Raw genomic sequence first — 24,574 nt, forward strand, 5'->3', positions numbered from 1 at the left:
TTGCTTACCTGCCTGGGTCTGACAGAGAGCAGAGAGATGGCGGAGAGCCTGGGGGTGAGCACAGCTCCAGGGACCACGCTGAGTATGTTTCCTGCCACCAAAGAGTAATGGGCCATGACCTTGGAAGAGTGGATGAGAGGATGCTGACTATGCCAGTAGCATTCTTTTTCACACAGGCTTTGCAGAGCTGCTCAGTCAGACCCAGGGAAGGGGGGCTGTGATCTGTGTGCTGGGCTGGGGGGACACCTCTGGTTTCTGGCCTGGAAAGGTGGACGATGTTCCCCTTCTGCGTGTGTCCCCCTAACATGCAGCCGTAAGGAAGCCCGAGGCGGATGCTGTCCCTGTTCCCTCGGGCACGCTCTGTCAGGGCAGCAGAGTAGACGGGAGACCCTCGTTTTCGTCTCTGGGTGTCCTGCAGATCATGTGCCTCCAGGCTGCCATTCTGTAAAGATCTTTAGGATCTGTTGGGGTCATCCACAGTCCTGGGTGATGCTGATCTAATGGCTCTGTAGATGGTTTGGAAATTCAGGCAGGATGCCAATTGTACTCGGTTAACTTTTATTACCCACTCCAAATAAACAACATGATCCAGTGGCAGCAGTTACCCTGGGATCCAGAGGAAGAGGAGTACACCGGCTCACCTTCCCAGAGCATTTCTGGCCTGGCTCTCTTCCTCCTTCCTCTCTGCTCCCCAGGGCTCCCCAGTGTAGCCTTTCACACCCCCTACTAGCACTAAGGACACAAGGGACAACACTGGTGGTAAAACAGAGGCTTCACTAGTGGTGACTGCCATTGGTGGTCCCCTGTCTGAAACGTGATTTCCAGTGACGGAATGATGCTTGGGAAGAACTCTGAGCACCGTTTAAAGAGGATTTTCCGAGGTTTTATAGGTGCGGAATGGTATTTGAGTTACACTTTAGGTTTGATGTCAGCATTGCTTAATGCTTCTTGTAATAGCTATGTTCTTCATGTATCGAAAATGTGCCAATTAGGAGTCCCTGCCCCGGTGCAGTGGATTAAGATCTGACGGCGGTGACTCAGATTGCTGTGGAGGTGCAGGTTCGATCCCTGGCCTGGCACCGTGAATTAAAGGACCCGGTGTTATTGCAGCTGTGGAGTAGGTTGCAACTGTGGCTTGGATCTGATCCCTGGCCTGGGAACTCCACAGGTCACAAGCGCAGCCATTAGGGAAAAAAAAAAAAAAAGTACCATTGATACTGTGCAGAGTTTTTGACTTCTAGACTAATTTGCTTATTCGTTCATTTATCCACCCATTCATACAAGTTCATTTTTTTTTTTAACAATGCAGTCTCTTCCTGGAGTTCCTGTCATGGCTCAGTGGTTAATGAATCCGACTAGGAACCACGAGGTTGCGGGTTCAATCCCTGGCCTTGCTCAAGGGGTTAAGGATCCGACGTGGCCAGTGGCTACAGCTCTGATTAGACCCCTAGCCTGGGAATCTCCATATGCTGCAGGAGCAGCCCTAGAAAAGGCAAAAAGACAAAAAATAAAATAAAATAAAAATAAAAAATGTAGGCTCTTCTAATGTAGAAGGTTCTGAGGATATGAGAGGAAAATAATCATGATCTTTACCATCCAACACTTACTTTATAGTTGGAGCAAACAGACTGAAAAGTAGCTAATAAGTCAGTAAAGTAGGAGCAGAGGGCCCAAAAGAGTGATCTGGAACATAAATGCTGTTAGAACAGGAGTGAAATAGGAAATTATATATCGAGTGGTTGGGACAGGGGACAGTCACACTTTTGTGGAAAGGCAAGAAGGTTCTTAAGGCGAGTGGTTCTGCGATCTCGTGTTTTATGTGTTCCAATTGAAAGGATGCTGTGTGGGGGTAGAGAAAAATTGCTTGGGCCTTCTTTGAGATTTGTCGAAGCAATAACTCCTGCCATTTAAAAGGCCTCAGTGACGCTTTGAAGTGAAAGCCTCATCGCAGAGACGTATGATGGCTTTTCATTCTGTATGTTTTTGCCTTTGCGTTAGAAAAGAACAGAAGGCTCTGCATTTGCCAACCTAGGTTCCCCCTGGATCCTTTTCCTCCACCCCTACCTGCCCTCGTTGGCCGGGATGTGTGAATTCCATTGCTGAGAGTAGGTGGTACATGGGTACCATGTTTCTTGGCTGACATCCCTGAGTGGCAAGTAACTAGTCTGATATTCTTTTCCAAATGTCTATTTCTATTCTTTCTAGAGCCCCACTTGCCCATGTTCAACTACCCATTCTTTCCAGAGGGTCTACTAAATAAGAAAACACTTGGCCCAGTGGTAACGAACCCAACTAGTATCTGTGAGGTTGTGGGTTTGATCCCTGGCATCGCTCAGTGGGTTAAGGATCCAGGGTTGCCCTGAGCTGTGGTATAGGTCACAGATGCAGCTCAGATCTGGCGTTGCTGTGGCTGCAGTCTAGGCCGGCAGCTGTAGCTCTGATTCGACCCCTAGCCTGGAAACTTCCATATGCCTTGGGTATGCCCCCCCCCCCGAAAAAAAAGAAAAAGGAAATGCATGGGATAGTACTAGGTAAAAGCCTAGAAACGTCAAGTATCATTGCTCCTGAGCACCAAAGGGGAAGACAAATGAGGATTAGACAGATCACAGCCCACAGCAGCTCACTGTAGTCAGGAGTCAGGAACGACCCAAGATGACTTGTATTCAACAGCAGAGTGTGAGAGATGCTGAGTGGAGGATTGCAGGCTTGAGGATCGCCAATCAGAGCTTCTCTTTGATTCTGCCTTATCTCGGTTTTGCTTCTTTCCACCACACTTTCCACTTGCTCTAAGGACCCAAGATAGCTGGTGGGGGTCCAGGGAGGCTATTTCCTTCGTCCCCATAGACCTTGCAAGGAGGGGGCCAGACATTTTTACTTCTCATACCAATTTTATTTTTATGTGAGCTCATGGGCATTTTTATGAATATATTCTTCCCCAGGTATGTTAGGTTGTGGAGAACTGCTGCTGCTTTTTCAATGAGCAAGAAACTTAAGCGACTTTAGGACAGTTGTATAGGTCAGCAAGTTGTCTGACTGTTGGCTGGGGGTGCAGAGGGTGGCTGTGGAATGAAGTGTGCCTGTAGGGAGCCAGCCGGTCCTAAGAGAATCAAGCCCTTGACTTTGGTCTCATTCACATTATGCCGTGAGCAACTGAACTAAGCGCTCACCATTCAGCAGATTAGAGCAAGAAGACCTGCCCAGAGTTTAAAAATAGTATCTCAAGGACCATATCTCTCACTGGGGCAGCACATGGGCACGAGAGGAGCCTACTGAAATATTTTTAGGCAACTGTATTTCAGCCAGTAGACTTTTAAGACAGCAAATACATGGATATATATGTAAATATGGAAAAAATACATTTACAAGAGTTCTCATTGTGGCTCAGCGGTAACGAACCTGGCTAGTATCCATGAGGACGTGGGTTCGATCCCTGGCCTCACTCAGTGGGTTAAGGATCTGGCATTGCCGTGAGCTGTGGTGTAGGTCGCAGATGAGGCTTAGATCCTGTGTTGCTGTGGCTGTGGTGGAGGCTGGCAGCTGCGGCTCCAATTCAACCCATAGCCTGGGAACTTCCATATGCTTCAGGTGTAGCCCTAAAAAGACACACCCCCCCCAAAAAAAGTATATATATATTTACAAATACATAAATAAAATACATAAGCAAATACATATATTACATAGACATGATATACATATATTTATATACAAATATATATGTTTATAAATATATATTTATATATTTGAATATATAAATTGTATATTTCCAAAAAAATTTATATGTATGTGATTGTGTCAACCAAATTCCTTAAGGATAACTAAGCTTGCAGAAAAGTCAGGGGTCCAAGAGGCCTTTTCCAGCTGTGGCTCTGCCTCTCTGGAGCGCCTTGATTTTATAGAGTAAATGGCTCTTCTTCTCTGCTTAGCTTTCCGATTTGTCAGCGGGTTAGAGTAGGCTTCCCTAAACCGTAAATGAGGGGTTTGGATTTTTTCCATCAGAGGACCCCCAAGCAGCAGAGGAGGATAAGTTGGTAGCTTAGGTCATCTGAGGGCATAAGCTAAGGCATCACAAGTACAAAATTTTGTTGAAGTCATGTTTTACTTGTTTATCCAGACCTTCACCCCAAGTGTCCTAAAGCTTCATGAATGCAGAATTGTGTTGCCTTCATTTTTCATTTGTCTGAAAATTCACCCCAGGGTGGCATTCTCCTCCACATCACACCCACGTTTACTGTAGAGCGTACCCTAGCCTCCACGTTGAGTAAAACCAGCCTCTCGGGAAGGTGCGCCCTGTTTATCTTGGGTTTCACATACCTCCTGGCAGTACTGGCTGTGTGTATCTGAAGGTGGTAGTCAGGTTTAAAGTGGCTCTGGGGAGCGAGAAGCTGTTATTCTGACGTTAGTCACTGCTAACTCTCCAGGCTTTCATCTGGATCCTTTTAATAAGTAGATACTATAGTTTCTTTACTTAAGTTGATAGAATATGTAGGTCTGATTTTTCAGGTTTGGATGGAATGTGATTGGTGACACAGGTAGGAATAGTTTAGGACAAAAGCTCAAACTAACCCAAGAAGGCGGTCTAAAGGAAAACCTGGAGTTCCCTGGTGGCTCAGTGGGTTAGGGATCCAGCATTGTCTCGGCGGAGACTTGGGTCACTGCTGTGGTGTTCGATCCCTGGCCTGGGAACTTCCACGTGCCTTGGGTGTGGCAAAAAAAAAAAAAAAAAAAAAGGAAAGAAATGAAAAAATCCCTGAAATCATGTACAAAACAGAGATTAGAAGTACAGGTACAGCTCAATTCAATTAAAGAGTTTAATTACATATCTTGAGTTTCTATAATAATTATTATCAATAATTGAAGGTTAGGAAGGGGCTTAAGGTCTTTCTTTTTAAGCTCAGGACCTTCCATCTCCCCATCATGGGTTATTATATGAGATCTCGTGGTACTGCAGCAAGTTGTTCAAATTTCTTCCTACAGAACACAATGCAGTATGTTCCAGAAACATTTCTTGGTAAAACAAAATGACTAAGCAAATTCCAAAACATTTTATTTTTTGTAAATTATGAAAATTACGATATAGTCCTTTTAAAGTCCACCTCCAGCTCTCTTGGTCCAGAAGGAGTTAATCCTCAAGACATGACAGTCTCAAATGGTTAAAATCCTGTAAAGCTCGAAAAAAATGAGTTGCATCGTTTTCTGTAAACCACAGCCAGAGCTCATTAATTGAAAAATGAATGTCAATTTACGTTAGCCAGCATCTATAAAGCAAAAAGGTGCAGTGATCCTGGCATGTGATGGATGATAAAAATATCAGCCAAGTGTATCAGATAAAATAGAGAAGTTGGGGGTGGGAGGGTTGGTGGAGAGAGAAATTCCAAACCATTTTGGAGTTTACTGGCAGGATCCCACATAAGGGTTTTAACGAGGTTTTCTGTATCAAAATAAAGGAAACCACATGGCATTTTAATATATTTCAAGTGTAAATTACTCAGAGAGGCATTTTTTACATTGACAAGCCTATCTATGTGAGCTCTGGGCTTCTGGGGTTGCGGGGGGGCAACTCTGATGTTTTAAGTGTGACTTCTTTCTGTTTGAAATTGCTTATGTTATTCTGGTTTCTCTCACATGAGCTGAGCCTTGAACTTAATGCATACAGAAGGGGCCTGCCTATACCTATTAACTCTGCGGACCCAAGTTCACCTAGATACTCTGCAATGAGAATCGGGCTGGCTGAGAACATCTGTGTGGTCTCTGTACAAACTGCCTGTCCTGTATCCTGTCTCCTGTATCCAGGGCGCTCCAGAAGCACAGGGCAGGGGGAGACGGCGCATCTCTGCCGGCTCCCAATGTTGAGATTCTATCACAATCACTACTTCTACCTCTTTTCGACTTGAGCTTGTCAGAGTTTGGGAGGGGTTGGGTAGAGGCCAGTGGAAGAGAGAAGAATTTATAAAAAGCAGAGCGTAACTGCCCAGACTGTGCTAGTTTTGGTTTGTCATCTTGAAAGTGTTTGCTTCTGGTGTTAGAAGCCGCTCGCCAGCTTCTTACCCTCTGCTTTTGGGCCTGCGGATTCCGGGAAGGTGCTGAGGAGGGTGGGAACTTCTCTGCCTTCCCGTCCCCTCCTGTGTCCCCTCTCCTTTTTTCTCCTCTCTCCCTTTCTTCCCCTCCCCCTTCTCTCCCCCTCCCCCAAGGCTGTTGCTTCTCCCGTCTTGGAATTCAGGGCGCTAGAACTAGAGCTGGAAGGGAACTTAGAGCTCATCCCCCCTCATTTTGCAGATGATGACACTGCCACCTCTGACTTCTGCCTCTGGCCTTCCACTCTCAGTAAGAAAAGCCAGGCAGGTGAGACTTTTCACAATTGCTGGGCTGGGCTGGGTGGGGCTGTCTGCTGGGGACTGTCCGATTTGTGAGAAAAGCTTGTTCCCTGGATATACTGCTTTTACGTAGTCACTTTTTATTATGAATGCACATCACGGCACTTACTGGGAGCATTTTAGGAAGATTGCAGTCAGTGCTCATTTTAACAAAACTTAACACCTCTTGGGCAGCACCTTGAAAGAAAAATGACTCGGATGTCCTTTAATAAATATTGTAGTATGCAAAAAACGAGGGTGGAATAAAAACGAAGCTGTAGAAGTGCTAAGTGCTCTTTCCCCTGATAGATGAAAGCTATTAAGAGCCAATCTGTGAGATCCAAAGAATGGGAAGATTTTTAGGTGTGAGCAGAATCTTAAGAACACAGTATCATCAAAGGGCTTGTCACAATTCTGTCCGTCTTAGAAAATCATAACCCAGTCTTTTAAAGATCACAATGCCTAAGTTTTTGGCATTTCAGAAGACGAATTTCCACATGAAGTGGTTTATAATTGTGGTTTCATAAGTTAAGCACCAGAAATACCTATCAAGCTTTAGAACTTAAAGGACTCTACGTTTTAGAGGAAAACTGTCTTTGCTTCCAGGTTCCCCGTTCAGATTGGCCTTGAAGCTCATGCTATAGAAGGTGGCCGGCCTTTCTCTTTTATCTCTTCTCCCAGTGAGCCTTTCCCCAAAGCTACTGTGGGTGCCTGGCCTTATCAGGTCCTACATCTCCCATCCAGACTGGAAATGCAGTGATTCTTAGGTACTAAGCACTGCCCCCACCCCTTTCAAAACCTGCTATTTACTTTGTGACCCTGGAGAGAATTTCTAAGGGCCAGACTCTTCCTCCACATCCCCAAATAGGTAAGATAGTTTCAGAACACACTGTACTCGGGTTTGCTTTGATGGAAACTGTTACTAAGATGAAGAATAAAACAGGGTTTTACATTATTTTAAGAGTTGAAGCCATAGGCCCCTGTGAGGATCTCTTTTTGAGGTTCCTTCATTGAGGGAAGGGCCCCTGTTAAGACTTCCAATACCATTTTGGAACTTCTTGAAATTGGGGTGAGAACACGAAATGTGTCCGACTTAGCGAAAATCGCTTTCCACTCTCTGAGGTGCATGTAACAAAAAGAAAAAAAAAAATCAGTGGAGATTCAGTCTCAAAGTCTGGTGAGTGAATCCATCGGATCGGAGTGTTGGGTTGGTCTCCACATGAGATCTAGCACACACTTGGGTTTTTAAAACCCTTTGGGATCTCGGGGGGTGGAGGAAGCCCTTGAGGATAACCGCTGCTAAGTCTGTAAGGTGAAAAGAAAAAAAAAAAAAGACTGCACCATGACCAGTGCATTTGAAAATGGGTGTGGCTTGCTGTTCCTTTGGGGGAAGCTAAAGTTTTCTCTCTTTTTTTTTTTTAATTCTTTCATTATTTTAATTGATATTTACAGATGTTTCCCCCCCCCATCTTCTGTTGTAATTTTTTAGGTGCTTCAGAACTGGGCCCTTTTTCAGACCCCAGGCAGTTCCCAAGCATTTCATCCCTCACTGAGAGCCGCTTCTCCAACCCACGAATGCACTACCCAGCCACCTTTACTTACACCCCGCCAGTCACCTCAGGCATGTCCCTCGGTATGTCCGCCACCACCCACTACCACACCTACCTGCCACCACCCTACCCGGGCTCTTCCCAAAGCCAGAGCGGACCCTTCCAGACCAGCAGCACTCCATACCTCTACTATGGCACCTCGTCAGGACCCTATCAGTTCCCCATGGTGCCGGGGGGAGACCGGTCTCCTTCCAGAATGCTACCGCCCTGCACCACCACCTCGAACGGCAGCACGCTATTAAATCCAAATTTGCCTAACCAGAATGATGGCGTTGACGCTGATGGAAGCCACAGCAGTTCCCCAACCGTTTTGAATTCTAGTGGCAGAATGGATGAATCCGTTTGGCGACCCTATTGAAATGTCCTCAGCCATGGCTCAGCGGTGTCTGGGGAGGTGGGGCGGGGTGGGGGGGGGGCACATCCCAAATGGATCAACTTATACGTATAGAGAGAGAGTGCATATATATATATAATGCATATATATATATATGTTATCAACTTGCTCTCTGCCAAGTGCCTATTTTTTAGATTTTTTTTTTTGCATTCACTCTGTCATAATCTTGCAACCGGAAGAGGGTAGCTCTTGAGAAGCCAGAAGCCCTAGAGAGACAGAGACGATCCTGATCAGGTTTCAGATCGTCTCCTAGTTAACATGTACTTGTACCAACAAACACAGGAGAAAAGGTATCTGTTGCTGTTGGTGTTTGGTCCGTTATCCTAAATAACCTGTTCACGTGCCGGTTCGGAGAGGTGGACTTTAAGGTCAGGAGGAAGAAGAGCACAGCTGCTTCCTCCCTGTGCTTTGAAACCACGCCCGCCCCCCCATCCTGCCCCCCAGTCGGTGGCAGCTTCGAGGTGGCCCCCAGTGCCTCCGGCAGACCCGCTTACAAAGGCCAGGTGCACGCAGAGGAAAAAGGAGGCGGAGCCGATGCTGCCATCCATTCAGAGTAACCTTTGCTTTCCCGCTCTCTGCAAGCATTCATTCATCCCAACTGTTCGGTTCAGTTTTCAGCTGTTTCCCCCCCACCCCCACCCCCTTTCAGAAAGCGGCTTCAAAAATACTGATCGGGGTAGATTTTTATTTTACTTTTTTATACCCTTTTTTTTTAACCCCTTTTCCCATTTAACCCAAAAGAAATCCCCTCCCGAACACCTCCCCCCTCCTCCTCCTTGTAAGCAAAACTGAAAATGGCAATACCTTATTATAGCCATAATGGTATATAGATAGTGTTTGCGTTTGGCTGTGTGTTATTTGTCTTCTTTTTTTTTTAAATTATGAATATGTGTAAAATCTGAGGTAACTTGCTAACGTGAATGGTCATATAACTTTAAAGATATATTTATAATTATTTAATGACATTTGGACCCTTGAAACATTTCTTAGTGTATTGATGTGTTGACTTCGGTCTCTAAAAGTGCTCTTTATTAAATAACAAATTTCTTCCGTGGGCTAGAGCCATATCTGAAATATTGCTAAGCAATTTCAGTTCATCCAGGCACAATGTGATTTTTAAAAAATACTTCCACCTCCAAATATTTTAGATGTAGCTTGTTTTTGCGATGTATGAAGGAAATGTTATGTTTAGGTCTTTCAGCTCTTTGATTGCCTCTAACCCAGCTTTGCCTTTTCAAAAGCAATCATTAGAGATTAAAAACAAAAACAAAAACAAAACCCAACTCTTAGTCCTTTATCACTTATGTGGCCCTTTATCAGCATGAAATGCTGGGGTGATGTGGTTTCCTAATTTCTTTGAAATAATGATGACTCTTGTCATATTAAAAAGACAAGCACAAGTGAATCATTGAACTGCAGACTGATGCTCTGTGGTTTCATAGTTCAAGCAAACCTCTAAAGCGCCAGGCTTCATAGTGAAAATGTAGTCGGCTAAAGGATCAATCATGATACACCTAGTACAGGAACGTAAAACTGCACTGGGGGAGTCTTGCCCAACCCGCCTTACCAAACTGCAAGTCAGGGGAACCCAAGTCTGCCTGGGGCCCCTGGCAGCTCTCCACAGAATTTGCATTTAAAGGAGCAGAATTGAGTCATTGTCTCACGGAAGCAGGGTCACCTTAAGGAGCAGGCAGGTCCCAGCAGGCAGCTGATCTGAGCACCTAAGGGCTGCGGGGACCCATAGATACCCTTGGATGTCCATATTTCTCACAGTGGCGGGTGGCAGGAAGGCAAGGCCAGGTGGAGTTTGATGTCTACTACTGCATGTGAACTTGAGCCGAAGCCCTCCTGTCGGATGCACTTTGACCCCTCCTGGCGGCCACACAGCAAATTCTCCAGTGTGAATCCTTAATCCAAGCCAGGACCACTTCGTGACACCACTGGGCAGACCCTCCCCCACAGGTCAAGGCCCCTTCATTAGAATTCTGTGCCCCCTACTCCGAGCAGAACCTTACAGAGATCTGCCTCCAGCTCCCAGAGGCCCCTTCCTTGCTCACTAGTCCTCCTTCAGCTCACTTCATAGGCCACCAGGCACCTCCAGGCAGCCTTGTGGGGGCACTGGACCTGTGCTATTCGCCTGGGAATTCACCCTGACGCCTCCTAATAAAAATCAAGGGGGGAAAAAACCAAAGCAAACCAAAACACTTTGCCTTCTAAAGGTTGTATACCAAGTATGCTTAGATAAAATAAGCCACTTTTCTATTATAAGATGGAAATAGTCATTGATACTATTTATTGTTGTGTGTGGTAGCTTGAAGCACGCCACTGTCCATTTATTTGTAAGTGTAAAAATATGTGTTTGTTTAAGCCGCACTTAAAAAAGCCAGTGTCTGGTTTACACATTTCAATCCTAGGTCATTGACATAAAAACGTTATCACCAGTGCCAGCTGTATGTGCCCTATTTGATAAAAGAGGTACTATAGCTGTACATTCTTTTTTTTTTTTTAATGTTGAAAGGGCTTTTTTAAGTTTACAGGACACATACTAAGTGACTTGAGGGATTTTTTTGTGTGTGTGTTGAAATGTTACTATAGTGGCTGCAGGCAGCAACCCAGAAACACTTTAAAAGTTTTATTTTCTTGGGAAAAATTCAAGCACTCCTTCCTTCTCCCCTCACTCCAACCACTCCAGTGGGATAATTTACCTTTCTTAGAGCAAATTCTGCCCCTTTTTACCCTGAGGGTTACGTTTTTCTTCTATCTTTTTTTTTTTTAAACCGAATCCTTACTGTGCACTGGGTCGTGTGTATGATTTGTGATTTCAAGACCAAAGCAAAGGCTTTCTGCTACTGTAGAACTCTGAACTAGCCAACATGCCACTTCCTGCAGGTGAAAATGGCTTGGTTTCCAGTGTGACCAATCCAGCCACTTTTGAAACCTGCTGGAACCGATGTCAGAGTCCCAGAACAGGTACCAAAACTGTAGTGTTTGTGTGTGTGTGTGTGTGTGTGTGTGTGTGTGTGTGTGATGGCACCCAGCTTGCCAGCTTGGAACTGAAAGACTCCACAAGTCAGCTGTAGTTCGCTCTTTTTGTCTTACCACCCCACCTCCCCAGGGCCTTTTAAAAAAGTGAGCAGAGAATTCCACACCCTTAGGGACCATCCAAGGCAAGTGCCGAGGGAGGAGCTGTGTGTCCTGGTGTAGCACTGAGTCCGTTCCCAGGAAAGGGACTGACTCAGAGTCTAGGTTAATACGTGGAAACACAAGCATTAGCAAAAACAATCATTATACCTATGACATTCGGAAGAACCACAATAAATAAAAGATGACTCCTCCAGACCTTGAATTTGTTGTTCTTAAAAAGATAATGCATTTCAAAAATATTTTCTATGTGAGAACTTTTTAGATGTTTGTTTACTTCATGTTTACAAATAACTGTTTGCTTTTTCACGCAGTACTTTGAAATATATCAGCCAGAACCATAACTTACAGTAATTTCTTAGGTATTCTGAATAAAATTCCATTTTTTTTTTCTGGATATGCTTTACCATTCTTAGATTTCTGTGGAACAAAAATATTTGTAGCATTTTGTGTAAATACGAGCTTTTCATTTTTATTTTTACCCCCCCCCCCATTGCTGTTGCCCAAGATTTGCTTTCCGTGCACATATTGTACAAATTCTGCTTTGTGCCACAGGTCATGACTGTGGATGAGTTTACTCTTAACTTCAAAGGGACTATTTGTATTGTATGTCGCAACTGTAAATTGAATTATTTGGCATTTTTTTCTCATGACTGTAATATTAATTTGAAGTTTGAATTTAATTGTCAATAAAATGGCTTTTTTGGTTTTGTTATGTGTGTACACTGGGTCTTTTCTCCTTCGCGGTTTCTCCTCTAGTCTGACGCCCACTCCTGCCTACACCTGGGCTCTTACTTGGTCAGGGCTGGGTGAGAGCAGAGCTCCTGTGTTACCACCTCGGGAAGCCCTGGGTGCTTGGTTAGTCCTGGCCCTGGAGAGGGGTGGGCTGAGAGTCTAGCAGTGCCCTCACTTCCGTAGCAGCCTGCTGTCTGAAGGAAGGAGGGCTCACCCCATTCTCAGGTAGAAACCCCTTATGTCATCCGGGGGGAGGGGCGGGGGGTGCCCATCAGGGCAGAAAGACTGCAGCCTCCAAAGCCCCTTGATTCTCATCTCGGCGTGTGAAAGGGCAGCAGGTGACACCTGGGCTGGAGTCATAAGAACCAAGGCGGTGTTCTGTTTGTCCTTCCCACCTGGCTTTTAGGTTCTTCAAAAGAAAGTCAACCCAAGACAAGGATGAGTAAAAAATGCACCTTCGTCAGGAGAGCGCCAGCCTCAGAAAAATGCTATGAATAGTGAACTTATCTTTGGAAACTTTTTTTTTTTTTGGCCATGCTCTCGGAATACAGACATTCTCAGGCCAGGGATGGAACCCAAGCCACAGCGGTGACAACACTGGGTCCTTTAACTGTTAGGCCACCAGGGAACTCCTAGTTTGGAGACTTTTTTTTTTTTTTTTTTTTTTGCTGGGCCACTGTTTATTTTTGGTAAGTCCCTCCCCTGCAAGAAGGTTGAGGGCCTGGGGTAGAGTGGTTGCTTTCTTCCTGTCCTGTGCTGTCTGTTCACCTTGGCTTTACCGCAGTTCTAGAGAGGGACCGGGAAATGGCGGTGCCAACGAGTGTGGTCACTATCCAGGGGCCCACATCACACTAGGACTTAGATCTGCTCATTCTTACCCCTTTGGCAGAGAGAGCCTGGAAACAGCTAATTTCTAAGAGTGGGAGACATCCCAAAAGCTCTGGGGTGAACTTAGGCCAGGGATCTTATTTGCAACTCTCTGAGGACGTGCATTTATTTATCCCTTTAAAATAAACACCTGTGTGACTTAAAAAGCCATGGCACGGGAGGCGGGTACACTGGCTTTTCTGGCCGCTCCAGCTTTGTCCAGAAGCAGCAGCAGCAGCAGCAGCAGGTTTAGGGCAAATCACACCTTCTTCCTCTGGGTCTCAGTCTCTCGGTTTATGGAAAGTCACTGGGCTAGACCTTGGCGCTCTTGACATTTCAGGATGGAGAGTTCTTTGGCGTGTGTTTGGGGGGCTGTCCTGCACACTGTCGAGTGTTTAGCAGCACACCTGGAGTCTACGCTACATGCCAGCAGCACCTGCCCAGTCTCGATAATGGAAAACATCTCCAGACATGGCTGCTTGTCCCCTGGGGTGGGGGGGCGGGGGCAGAATCGCCCTGACTGAGAACCACTGGGCTAAAGGATCTGATTTCTTAAGCTGTCTAGACAGAGCCGGTGAGAGAACACATTCTCATTCAGAAAGGATTCCGAGGGATGGATGCCCATCCACTTCTTCCGAGCTTTCACCCAATGGCACCCCAAGGTCTGCACGCAGTGGGAGGGAGGCTCTTGGCTCTCCAGTCTCCACTTCCTTCTTCCTCCCCCCAGCCCCCGGCAGCCCAGCTGTGTATGGGGCTCGGTCAGACCCCGGCCAGCTTGGCCCCATTTATCATGATGGCTTCTGTTTCTCACTGGAAACGACAGGCGGAAGAAGAAAGCAATCTCTCCAGTGTTTCTGATCCTTTGGGCCCCTTGCCCCCCAAATATTTAATCATCAGACATTTCTCGGAGAGTGGGTGTTTCCTGTGAACTCCATCCCGGCTGGGACCGGCCCAATAAACACCTCAGCTCTCCGTCGCAGGGTTTATTTGGCTGGGAAATGGGTATTGCCGTGTAAACAGGAAGTCCCCTGAAGTTATTATCTACAGATGCGGCTGAAGAGCCACATGTTTGTATTTATGGGATGGGAGAGCTGTCTGAAAAGTCAAGGGAGGGGCTAGAGGGAGCCCCGTGCACTGTCAGGGAGGGCAGGGCCCTCAGACCCTCGCGACCTGCTTTTTCATTCCCCCTGGAAGCTGGTGGTTAACGCGCTGACACAGCCAAGAGCCACAAAAGGAGCGGAGGGTGGTGTCAGCAAACAAGCCTACCTAGATTAGCAGGTTAACAGTAGGCGATCCAGTTTAAATCTCCGTCCCAGTTCTTTTTGTTTGTTTCGTTTTGGCCTTGCCCAGGCCAGGGATCGAACCCACGCTGCTGCAGTGATCAGAGCCACAGCAGTGACAGTGCTGGATCCTTAACCCACTGAGCCACCAGAGAACTCCTCCATCCCAATTCTTTGAAGCCATTTTTAGAGACCCGACCTAGGAAACAAAGGGCTGTTTTTTGGAGGCGGGGAGTTGATGGCAAGGTTGCCATCTTGTGTCTCTAAGTTCTTCCAGGGACAAACTCAACTCATTTCAGCGGGCAGGAGCCAGCTACCCTGTGAGACCCTTAGGCAAACTCATGCATTTCTCAAGAGCCCTGGAGGGGTGCCTTCGTGGGAGCATCTACAATGCCCAAGCCGACCAGGTGTTGGTGCAGAAAGTGTGTGGCTGGTGGGGCAGCTGGCGGCACCGCATCGCTGGGTGGACTGGGTTACTCTAGTCACTTCTCCGCCACCTCTGCTCTTCCTTCCCTGGCTCGTCCCCACGAGCCTGGAGAAGATGCTTAAGTCAGGCCAGATAGTCACCAATACATGGATAGTTCTCCCAACGATGAGCTCTGACCAAAGGCAAGTCCCTTTCCCTCCTCCTCGCCACCACTCCCAGGTACCCAGGTACCTGGACAAGCCTCTTTGGGGCTCCCTGGGGTGGGGTTGCAGGCAGTAGTGATTCAATCAGGAGGCCTTGGAAAAGAAGTTTTTTTTTTAAAAAAAACCAATTCATCAAAATTTAGCAAAGCTCCACTGCAAGTGTAAAGGGTAGTATACTAATTGGGGTGTGTGTGTGTGTGTGTGTGTGTGTGTGTGTGTGTGTGTGTGTGATGGGTGCATACAGGCCTGAAGGGAGGGATGTGGGGGGAAGTGGGGGATGGGAAGAGGTACCAGAGTGGCCAATCAGGAAAGAACTCACCACATACACAGGTGCCCCTTGACGCAATATGTCCTTGTCTCAGATGTTTTTATTCCTGCAAGTTCTGTGTACACACACCAAAAGCACACGATCATCTCCCAAGTTACGAAGAAGCAATTACTCTTCTTCTGACAGGTTATTTAGAAGGGACAGGAGACACTGGATGCTCCCTGAGAGCTCAGGGCCACGGCGAGGCTGACGTGTAAGAGGGGATTATTATTAATTTTCGTAAAGCTTTTCTTCAGAAGGGCTCTGTGATTCAGCCCGCTCTGCTGTCCGGACCTGCACAGCCAGTTGGAAAGCAGAAGGATCGAGTTTCTGGAAACCCACTGAACTTGTACCAAAAACCTATTTCCATTTTGTTTTCTTCTTATCTTGTTGCAGTGGTATCTGATCACTCAGTGGGGTTTTCTGAAAAAAACTGCTTTATGTTTTAGCTTTGCAAAGGTAGCTCACATTGTGATGGCTATCTTTTTGTCCCAGATCCTTCTGTGTCACTCACAGCACTAAGGAAGGAAGAAGTCCCCCCTCCCCCTCCCTGCAGCCCCGCCCCAACCTGTCATCCTTATAGAGAAACTAAGACCCTCCAGCAAAATGCCAAAAGGCTGGGCGGGGCCGCAAGGGAAAGACAAGCAAAATTTCTTCCACACAAGCCCCTCGATAATGTTGTCTTCACAACATTAAAGGAGGCCAGAACACAAAATTGCCACCAGGTCTCATGTGGCCTTGGACTCCTTCTGCCCTGGGACAGTTCTCCCAGAGAACCCTTAGTACCAGAGTTAGCCCGGAGGTGGGCATGGAAGTCAGACAGACTCAATATAGTCAGGAGATCCAGGATATAGCAGCAGACCTAAATGGGGTGGAGGGTGGGTGTTTGAGAGCAGAGGGTACCAGGAATTCCTAAAATGCAACTGGATGAGGGACTGATGTAAATGTGCAAATGTATTATTTAAAAACAGCCAAAGGCAAACACACAAAACCATGTGACATGCATAATGGCGGGAGCCCTTAATACAGCGGTTTTATGATTTAAATCTCCTTGGACATCCTTTCCTTCCTACATTAGGTCATTCACTTTTTTTTTTTTTTTAAATAACTGCATCCATCTCTGACAGTGCAATGACTCTGGCCAGTTTCACTTTCTGTTTCTCTGTGAGTTTCTCTCCATTCTTCTGCCCCGAAAGGAGAGGAGTCTTTCGTGGGAATCATGACACCTTCTAACCATGCCTTAGCCCGGTTCTGTTTTTCTCTAACAGTCACTGAATATTGTAATCTTGAAAATCGTAGTAACCTTTCTCCCTTTTAGCAGTGTGCTCAGAGGGCCTTTCTGGGTGTGGATGTGGAGGCATAGAAAATCTGACTTGAGATCTGATTAGTGGTTTCCCAGATGAGAAATGCAGAGATTATGATGAAATATAATTCTCCACGACAACTTCTCGGGCACACTGTGAACTCAGATTGTGCTGGGAGGGGCTGATGGACCAGCTTTCATTCCTCATGGGCATCAGAGGGAAAGAGAAGCATCCAAGGGGAAAAAGCCAAGGGTGGAACTTTAGCAAGGAGTTAAGTGGTTAATAGGAATTCAGTTTTTTTTTTCTTTATTGGCTAATAAAACCTCTCTGGGTTTTTTTCATATTACATGGTTCCTCGCCCAATGCTTAAAAAAAGCAAAAGACGAAAACAACAACAACAAAAAGCTGGAGCCTGAAGACCCAGGCAGCCCCAGTCTTGTTTACTTTTTCATTTCCGCAGTTGTAAAAAAAAAAAAAAAATTTCCTCTGGTAGTTCAACTTTATCACACTGCGTGAGCGGGTCAGTATTTGAACCACGCCAGTGATTCCTGCCTCCCAGGGAAAGGAAAAAGTACGCTCTGTCTCTCTGTTTCAGACAGAGGAGACCACGATGCAAATGACAGATGCATTGGGGCAAATTTTAAAATGAAAGCCTGGGGAGTGGGGGGTGTGGGATGAGAGGTGGGGGTGGGTTGGAGGGTCTCTGGAATCCTGGATGCAAATATCTCTGTGTCCTTTTTATGGCCAGTGGTGCTGTTCTCCCGACAGAGCAGGATGTTCTTGTTTTTAATAATAGCCAGACCAGATGCTGAATTCTCCTCGGCAACATGCTGGATAAGTGAGAAGGCGAACAGCTGACTCCTGTTAAGATGAACACCAGGAGAATAAGCCAGAAAGTATGAGAAGTCTCTGGAGATTTTTGCTTTGTAAACCCCCGTTTGGCAGAAAGATCACAGAATCCGAGCTGAAAACACAGTGTGTCCTGCTGCACCCGTGCCTCCTCTGAGCCGCTTGCTGGAGGCTTTTGAGCCTCCTGCCTTCTGGCCATCCAGTCCTTTTCTGAGTTACCCAGAGGACAGGCTCCAAGGTCCCCCAAGAGGGAAAGTCAGAAGCCCGGAGCCCTTTGGCTTTCATTGACTATTAAAAAAAATACTCATCAATAGAAGGAATTTTTTTTACTTGCTCCTTGCCATAGAAAATAGTGAAATCCTGAACCCGAGCCAGTAATTTTAAAATGGCATCTTTGTTCCATTTTTTTTTTTTTCGCTCCCTTTTTCCCTCTGTCAGAGTCCATCAAATCTCTGAGTTATTTGTTTTAGAATACTCCACGCATGGAAGATGCTGCTTTCTTCTTGCCCAGAGCCAAAGCAGGGCTCTGTGGGGCAGGCTGACCAGAGCAGACAGGGACAGGGCTGCACATCGCTGCAGGCTCATGCCACCCAGAAGTGGCTTCCCAGAGAGCAGGGGGGCGCAGTGCTCCCTGACAGTCTCTCCCTGGGGCTCTGCTACCACGCCTGCGGGAGTGAGAGAAGGAAGGATCTTAGGGGTAGGTAGAGAGGGTCGTTGGGTTATTCCAGAAGTCTTCTCTGGAACCTTTCCTCTTCCCATTCTCCTCCTAAAACCTTGAACTTCCTTTCCCGATTGCTGCTCCCTCCCCTGCAAGGCACCAAGGATACACTAGCCACTCTTCTCACTAATTTCTTCCGGAGTAGCTGTCCTTGAAGTTTTCTTGGCCCTGATCTCCCGGGAATGACGTTTACTTGGCCCTGATCTCGCGAGAGTGAGCATCTGGCAGGGGGTGGGGGGAAGGAAATGGAGACCAAGGATGCTTTACCTCCTTCCCTTTGTAGGATGGCATTGAAGGCCATTGTTTTAATTTCCTCTTGGGACAAGGTCGTATTTGGTACTGGTAACACAATCAAATAATAGTAATAGTACTTAACGACATTTAATTTGTATTTCCCACCTGACTATGCAACTGGCACTTGGCTGAAAACTTCATGACTTATCTCAATCTTCCCAGCACCCTATGAAGAAGGTGGTACTGTTGTTATCCCCATTTTACTGATGAAGAAACTGAGGTTTAGACTTGCTCAAGTTACACAGCCATTAAGACTCAAGCCTAGATCTGCCTGATTCCAGAGACTATGTTCCTTAGTGAAAAACTTAGACAAAATCTCCTTTATCATCCATGTAATGGAGAAAGTAAACGAGTTAATAAGATAGGAGACTACAGAGCAGACTGTCCACACCATAATAAATATAAAATGGATGGGACCTATTATCATGACTCATAATAACCGAGTTGATTCCTTTAAAAGGTGTCAATAAAATTTAAAGTAGTTTGAACCATAGTAGAGCTGGAGCTCCAAGTGGAATGCTTTTCCAAAAATAAGAGTTACCTTGTAGTCCAGCAGAATAAGGATCTGGCATTGTCACTGCTATGGCTCGGCTTACTGCTGTGACACAGGTTCCATTCCTAGCCTTGGAATTTCCACATGCCGTGGGCATGGCCAAAAATTCACTCTTTTAACATTAAAAAAATGTTGCTCTTAGAAAGTAATATTTTCTATACATTTTATAAACTAATTTTCTACTGGACATCATGGCTATGTTTGGCAATGGGCTTACCACAGGCTTTTCCCTTAGGAAACTCAGAAACATCACATCATATAAACTATAAATTTAAAATATACAGGCACATTTAGGGCAGAAATATTGACTCCACCTCAACCTCAATCCTCAATTTGTAATCTCTTTCAACTTTTTCCATTTAGGTGTGTTGAGTTTTGTGCTAATGTTGTAAATGAAAAGGCTATGTTATAAATGAAAAGGCTATTAATGAACCTAATGTGGCAGCATTGGCCTCATTGAACAAGAGAAAAGCCCAAGCCAAGACATTCCTGCCCTCTTCAACTCTTATCTCTCTCCAGGAGAGATCTCCTGGAGGATCTCTGTGCTCCTTCTTATCACCTGACAAAGGGGTAGCACCTAGGTCCCCCATTTCTGAACTGGCCTAAGAAGCAGTGGTGTGTAGTGGAGAGAGCCGATCCTAAAGGCCCCAGGTCTAAGGAAACCTGGATGCAGCCTGAGGTGGACACCTGGTGTTTGCAAGGCTTTATGTACTTGTACAGGGCCTGGAGGGGCCTGGGAATGGGGCATCAGTGTTCTCTGCCCTAAATCATTTAAATCTATTTAACTGAATAAGTAGACTTCTCACCATCTGTCTTAAAGTATTATACAGATTATTTCCTTATTATCTACTTTATGTGGAATTAGTATCCCATTTTCCTGAAATCCCAGAGAGCAGAGATGACCTCTCTCCTTCTCACTCTCTCTGCCTTCTTTTCTTTCTTCTATCTGAAAATATTTATTGAGCACCTACTATAGGTAGATTACTGTGCTAGAAGATTCACCACCATCAAAAAGCATGTTGGAAAGCATCTCTGTTCAACTTATTCCATCCCAATGAGATGTGTGTCATGTTATCCTTTACTGAAGCAAATTCATGAATGTTTCAGCTGCCCAAAACGGAGATTAAAAAGCTAGCAAATAGTTTCTAGAGAGAATTTAGATAGTTTTGATTTCTGCTTATAGCCAATTTCATTTCCCATTTTTCATTCCTAAAATAGCCAAGTATCTGTAAGATATATGGCTTCCATATTTAGTCATACAAGCCTTTCATTTCCACCACAATATAGGGGAGGCTTGGGGTTTAAAAAGTGGGTGATTTTCATATAATCAAAGAGGAAGAGCTGCTTTTCCATTTTCTCTTTCATGTTGTCACAGTCATGCAGCCAACTCTGCAGTGAGGGGTTGAGTGGTGTCTTAAAAGGGGGAAGCAGTAAGTGGCAAAAAGATCTGGGTTCCAGCTCCCTACTAACCAAACAAGCCATTTAACCTCTCTTGACCTTTTCCTTAAATGTGGAGAGTAATAGATTACCTTCCAGATGGTAAGCTCAGTTCCATGCTGCAACTCTTATCTATAGATTTGGAATGATAGGAATGGAAAAATTACAAGGAGTTTTAAGAGGCAGCTGGGGTCTTCCTAGTGTTAAGAGAGAGAATGAGGTCCGTTGTTTCTCACAAAATTGGCAGAAATGGCCACTTTGTAGAGGATTAGGAAATGAAATCCCAGAGAGGTCAAATCACTTATGCAGGATCACCCTGTAGACAGATGAGGGGACGTCAAGGGTTAGAATCTATTTCCAAGCCCCTCTCATGCTCATTCACTGGAAAAACTATTTCCTTCCTTTATAAGAGTAGCATCTTTTATGTTACCTCTTCACTAACCACTTATTTACTTTTCTACTTTTTATGAACCTATTTCCATTTACTATGATAAATTCAGACAACTGCTTCTGTTAAAAATTTCTTATACTCACATGAATTAATTTCCAGCACACTGATTCCATACCATACTCCTGTTAACCTTGTTGAAAAAGATCTGTTATACATGACTTCCTATAAAATCATAGATAAAGGGACCAAGCCAGGCATAGTAAATGAGAGATTCAGTCTAAAAGCATTGGTGTCATTCCTTCTTGAACCAAGATGATCTATCAATTGGCAACATGCTTCAAGTTGATTATCCCTTAATGAACCAGAAGCTCCCTTGTCCTCAAGGCTAAGGGTAGATGTCATGACCTTGCTGTGGTTCATGGTCTTTCTTTTCCTGGTTTCATGCTCTGGCTGTAGAGATGAGGCCATAATCTAGACTTCATTAACATGATATCCTAGCCATCTGAACAAATGGTACCTGACATCTCATCTTGGAGAAAGATTTTCCACCTCAATGGTACCTTTTATCTGCTTACTATCTGAGTTGCCAATCTTCCACTTCAGTGATGCAGGAGGAAAAACCATGCTCGTGGGGCAAGGATGGAAGACACAGGTACTAGGTGTGGTGTTATTAGACAAAACTTAGAGTGTAATTAATCATCTGATACCTGTTTAATGATAGACACAATCTTACTGTGCCCTGTGATGACAGGATACCTGCGCAAAGCCACTTACAGGGCAGAGAGAAATAGAGGGTTAAGAAGAGGAAGAGTTTGTAGCTTGATTGAAAAAATAGTTGTCATTACTTTGCTTCCTAATCCTCGACTTTCATCCGACCTTGAGGGAGGGGGAGCTGCATTTTTATTCATTCAATGAATACTGACTGAACTCTTGCTAAAAATGATGGACATGAAAGTGAATGAGACACACCTCAACAAATTCACCATCTGCTCAGAGAGACAGAACAATAAACCTGGAAGTGACAACACAGCACAGCACAGAGGTGAACCAAGGGTGGCAGGGGGTGCTGGGCATGGGGACAGCAGTTCCTGGACGAGGTGGGAAGATGACATTCGAGCTGGATCTGGACGGATGAGTAATTCCTTGATGTTTTGGCTCTGCTGCCCAGCTCATGTCAGCCCCACATCCACCCTGCAAGGCAGTGCCGGGGAACAGATAGGCCCCCCACCACGGAGATCCCACATACAGCCCTACAGAAGGAAAAAAGACAGTGAGTCAGTGACGCCAGGCTCCCTGGCATTCTGTAGCATTCCAAGTCACACCTCCCCTGATGGGGATGGGCTGGAGGGATTTTCAGAGTTGGGGGGTTGGGTGAGCAGTGTCAGAATCTCAGTGGGATACGAGTCTTAATTCAGAAAACATATTTGAGGCTCAGTGGAAGTGAACTTGACTAGTATCCACGAGGACTCGGGATTGATCCCTGGCCTCACCCAGTGGGTTAGGGATCTGACATTGCCATGAGCTGCAGCTCCAATTCTACCCCTAGCCTGGGAACCTCCATATGCCTCGGTTTGGCTCTAAAAAGCAAAAAAAAAAAAAAAAAGAAAGAAAGAAAGAAAAAAGAAATTGTATTCAATACCAGAATAATGAAAAATCAAATGAAATCCCTGAAGGAAAAAAGTGAGATCTCAATGTTTAACAAAAGAAAGCACCACTCTAAAAATTGTCAAGGGATGACAGCACAAAATATCAGATTGTCAGGACAAGGTGTAGCTGTTTTTTTGGTTTTGTGTTTGTCTTTTCTAGGGCTGCACCCGAGGCATGTGGAGGTTCCCAAGCTAGGGGTCTAATTGGAGCCGTAGCCACCGGCCTACACCACAGCCACAGCAATGCCAGCTCTCTAACCCACTAAGCGAGGCCAGAGATCGAACCCGCATCCTCATGGTTTCTAGCCGGGTTTATTAACCCCTGAGCCACCATGGGAACTCATAGATGTTGTTTATCTGGTTGCTTGTTCAGCCTCTGCTACCCAGGGGCCTGGAGCCTTGATGAGAAAGTGAGGGATGACTTGGCAGACAGGACCCTTGGGCATTCAGCAGTGTGCCTGGCATGAAGGGTTGAGATGAGTTTCTCCTCTAGATGGGACTTGGTCAAAGAATTTAATGAGCCTAAGGCTTATGACTGACTTTACATAAAATTTGATTTTATGTTTGCTTTTTTGTGGTGGTGTTGTTTTGCGCTACACTGAGGCATATGGAGGTTCCCAGGCTAGGGGTTGAACCGGAGCTGCAGCTGCCAGCCTACACCACAGGCACAGCTGAGCCGGATCTGAGCCGCATCTGTGATCTACACCACAGCTCACGGCAATGCCGGATCCTTAACCCACCGCCAGGGATCCGAGTCCTCATGGATACTAGTCGGATTCATTTCTGCTGCGCCACAACGGGAATTCCTGTACATATAATTTTAAAGCAGGACTTTGGGGTCTTCTGCCCGCACCCCACCAGACCCCTTCTTTGGAGCCTGCCATGCCCCTGAAGGACCGCCACGGACACTGCCTCTCTCTCGAAACCCACACCAGCTACCCCTGCACTGTGGACACCCCCCCCCCTTTTAGTTAAATGAAAAGGTCTTTTTTTTTTTTTTTGTCTTTTTGCTATTTCTTGGGCCTCTCCCGCGGCATATGGAGGTTCCCAGGCTAGGGGTTGAATCGGAGCTGCAGCCACCAGCCTACGCCAGAGCCACAGCAACTCGGGATCCGAGCCGAGTCTGCAACCTACACCACAGCTCACGGCAACGCCGGATTGTTAACCCACTGAGCAAGGGCAGGGACTGAACCCGCAACCTCATGGTTCCTAGTCGGATTCGTTAACCACTGCGCCACGAAGGGAACTCCTGAAAAGGTCTTGACCCTTAACTTTGAGGAGTCAGTATATTTGCATTTCAAGGGAGGTTTTTTTGGAACCCCTGGAACGTCACTTCCAAAGCCACATACTCTGCTCAAAGGGCAGGAAAGTTCCTTGGGATGGTTTTTTGGGTTTTTTCTTTTTTCTTTTTTTTGACATCTCATTCTTCTTGCAGGCTAGTCTTTTCCTTGCCCTGTTGAAAGCCAATCCTCATACTTCTTCCCCCCCTCCCCCTCCACCCCCCCAACCCTGCTCAGATCGCTTAAGGTGATAAGGACCCCTGTTCTTGGCTGCTGTGGGTTAGAGTGAAAATGAGGGGGGAGCGTTCTTGTTCAACCTGAAGTTCAAGTCAAGGGCCTTGCATTTTATTACTGTCTCTGCAAGAGACAGTTTATTGATGAATGGAACTTTATTAGAGCCATTAGAACAAATAAAACACACACACATGCACACGCACATAAATCCATCTCTACCCCTTCCAAACGCCTGGCTGGGGAAGCGAATTCTATTTCCAGCCCTGACAGCCTGCCCGCCTGTCAGTCCCCGTCCTGGCCACATCACGTTCCATCGGGTTTGAGTTTACTGGCTACGCGGTGAAGTTTATGTTGTCATAGAAATTAGCCTTGATGGACAGGGATACGGCCAGGGGATCAGGAGAGCCGGGCAGCCTCGTGGTGTTGGCATGACTGGGACGTTAGGGTGCCTGGAGCCCTCTCCAAGAAAAATCAAAGCTGGCTCTTTGCAGCAGCAGCAAACCAGAGCAATGAGACACTCCTGCGGGACAGGCGCTTGGACGTGATCGTGAGCC

At 45.9% G+C, this 24,574-nt stretch overlaps 1 protein-coding gene across 3 annotated transcripts in view; it reads left to right on the forward strand.

The window, feature by feature from the left end:
• Window positions 1–12,210, forward strand: part of RUNX2 (RUNX family transcription factor 2) — a 147,961-nt gene extending 135,751 nt beyond the window's left edge. For 2 of the 3 annotated variants that reach the window (XM_047794876.1, XM_047794874.1), the window contains 2 exons: window positions 6,274–6,339; window positions 7,840–12,210. In XM_047794876.1, the coding sequence (XP_047650832.1) occupies window positions 6,274–6,339; window positions 7,840–8,318 (545 nt within the window). In that variant the 3' untranslated portion in view covers window positions 8,319–12,210. The remainder of the gene's footprint in view (window positions 1–6,273; window positions 6,340–7,839) is intronic. The other variant, XM_047794875.1, reaches the window with a different exon arrangement.
• Window positions 12,211–24,574: the final 12,364 nt, after the last annotated feature.

Source organism: Phacochoerus africanus, chromosome 9 (genome assembly GCF_016906955.1).
Source record: "Phacochoerus africanus isolate WHEZ1 chromosome 9, ROS_Pafr_v1, whole genome shotgun sequence".
In the NCBI taxonomy this organism is placed as follows: Eukaryota; Metazoa; Chordata; class Mammalia; order Artiodactyla; family Suidae; genus Phacochoerus; species Phacochoerus africanus.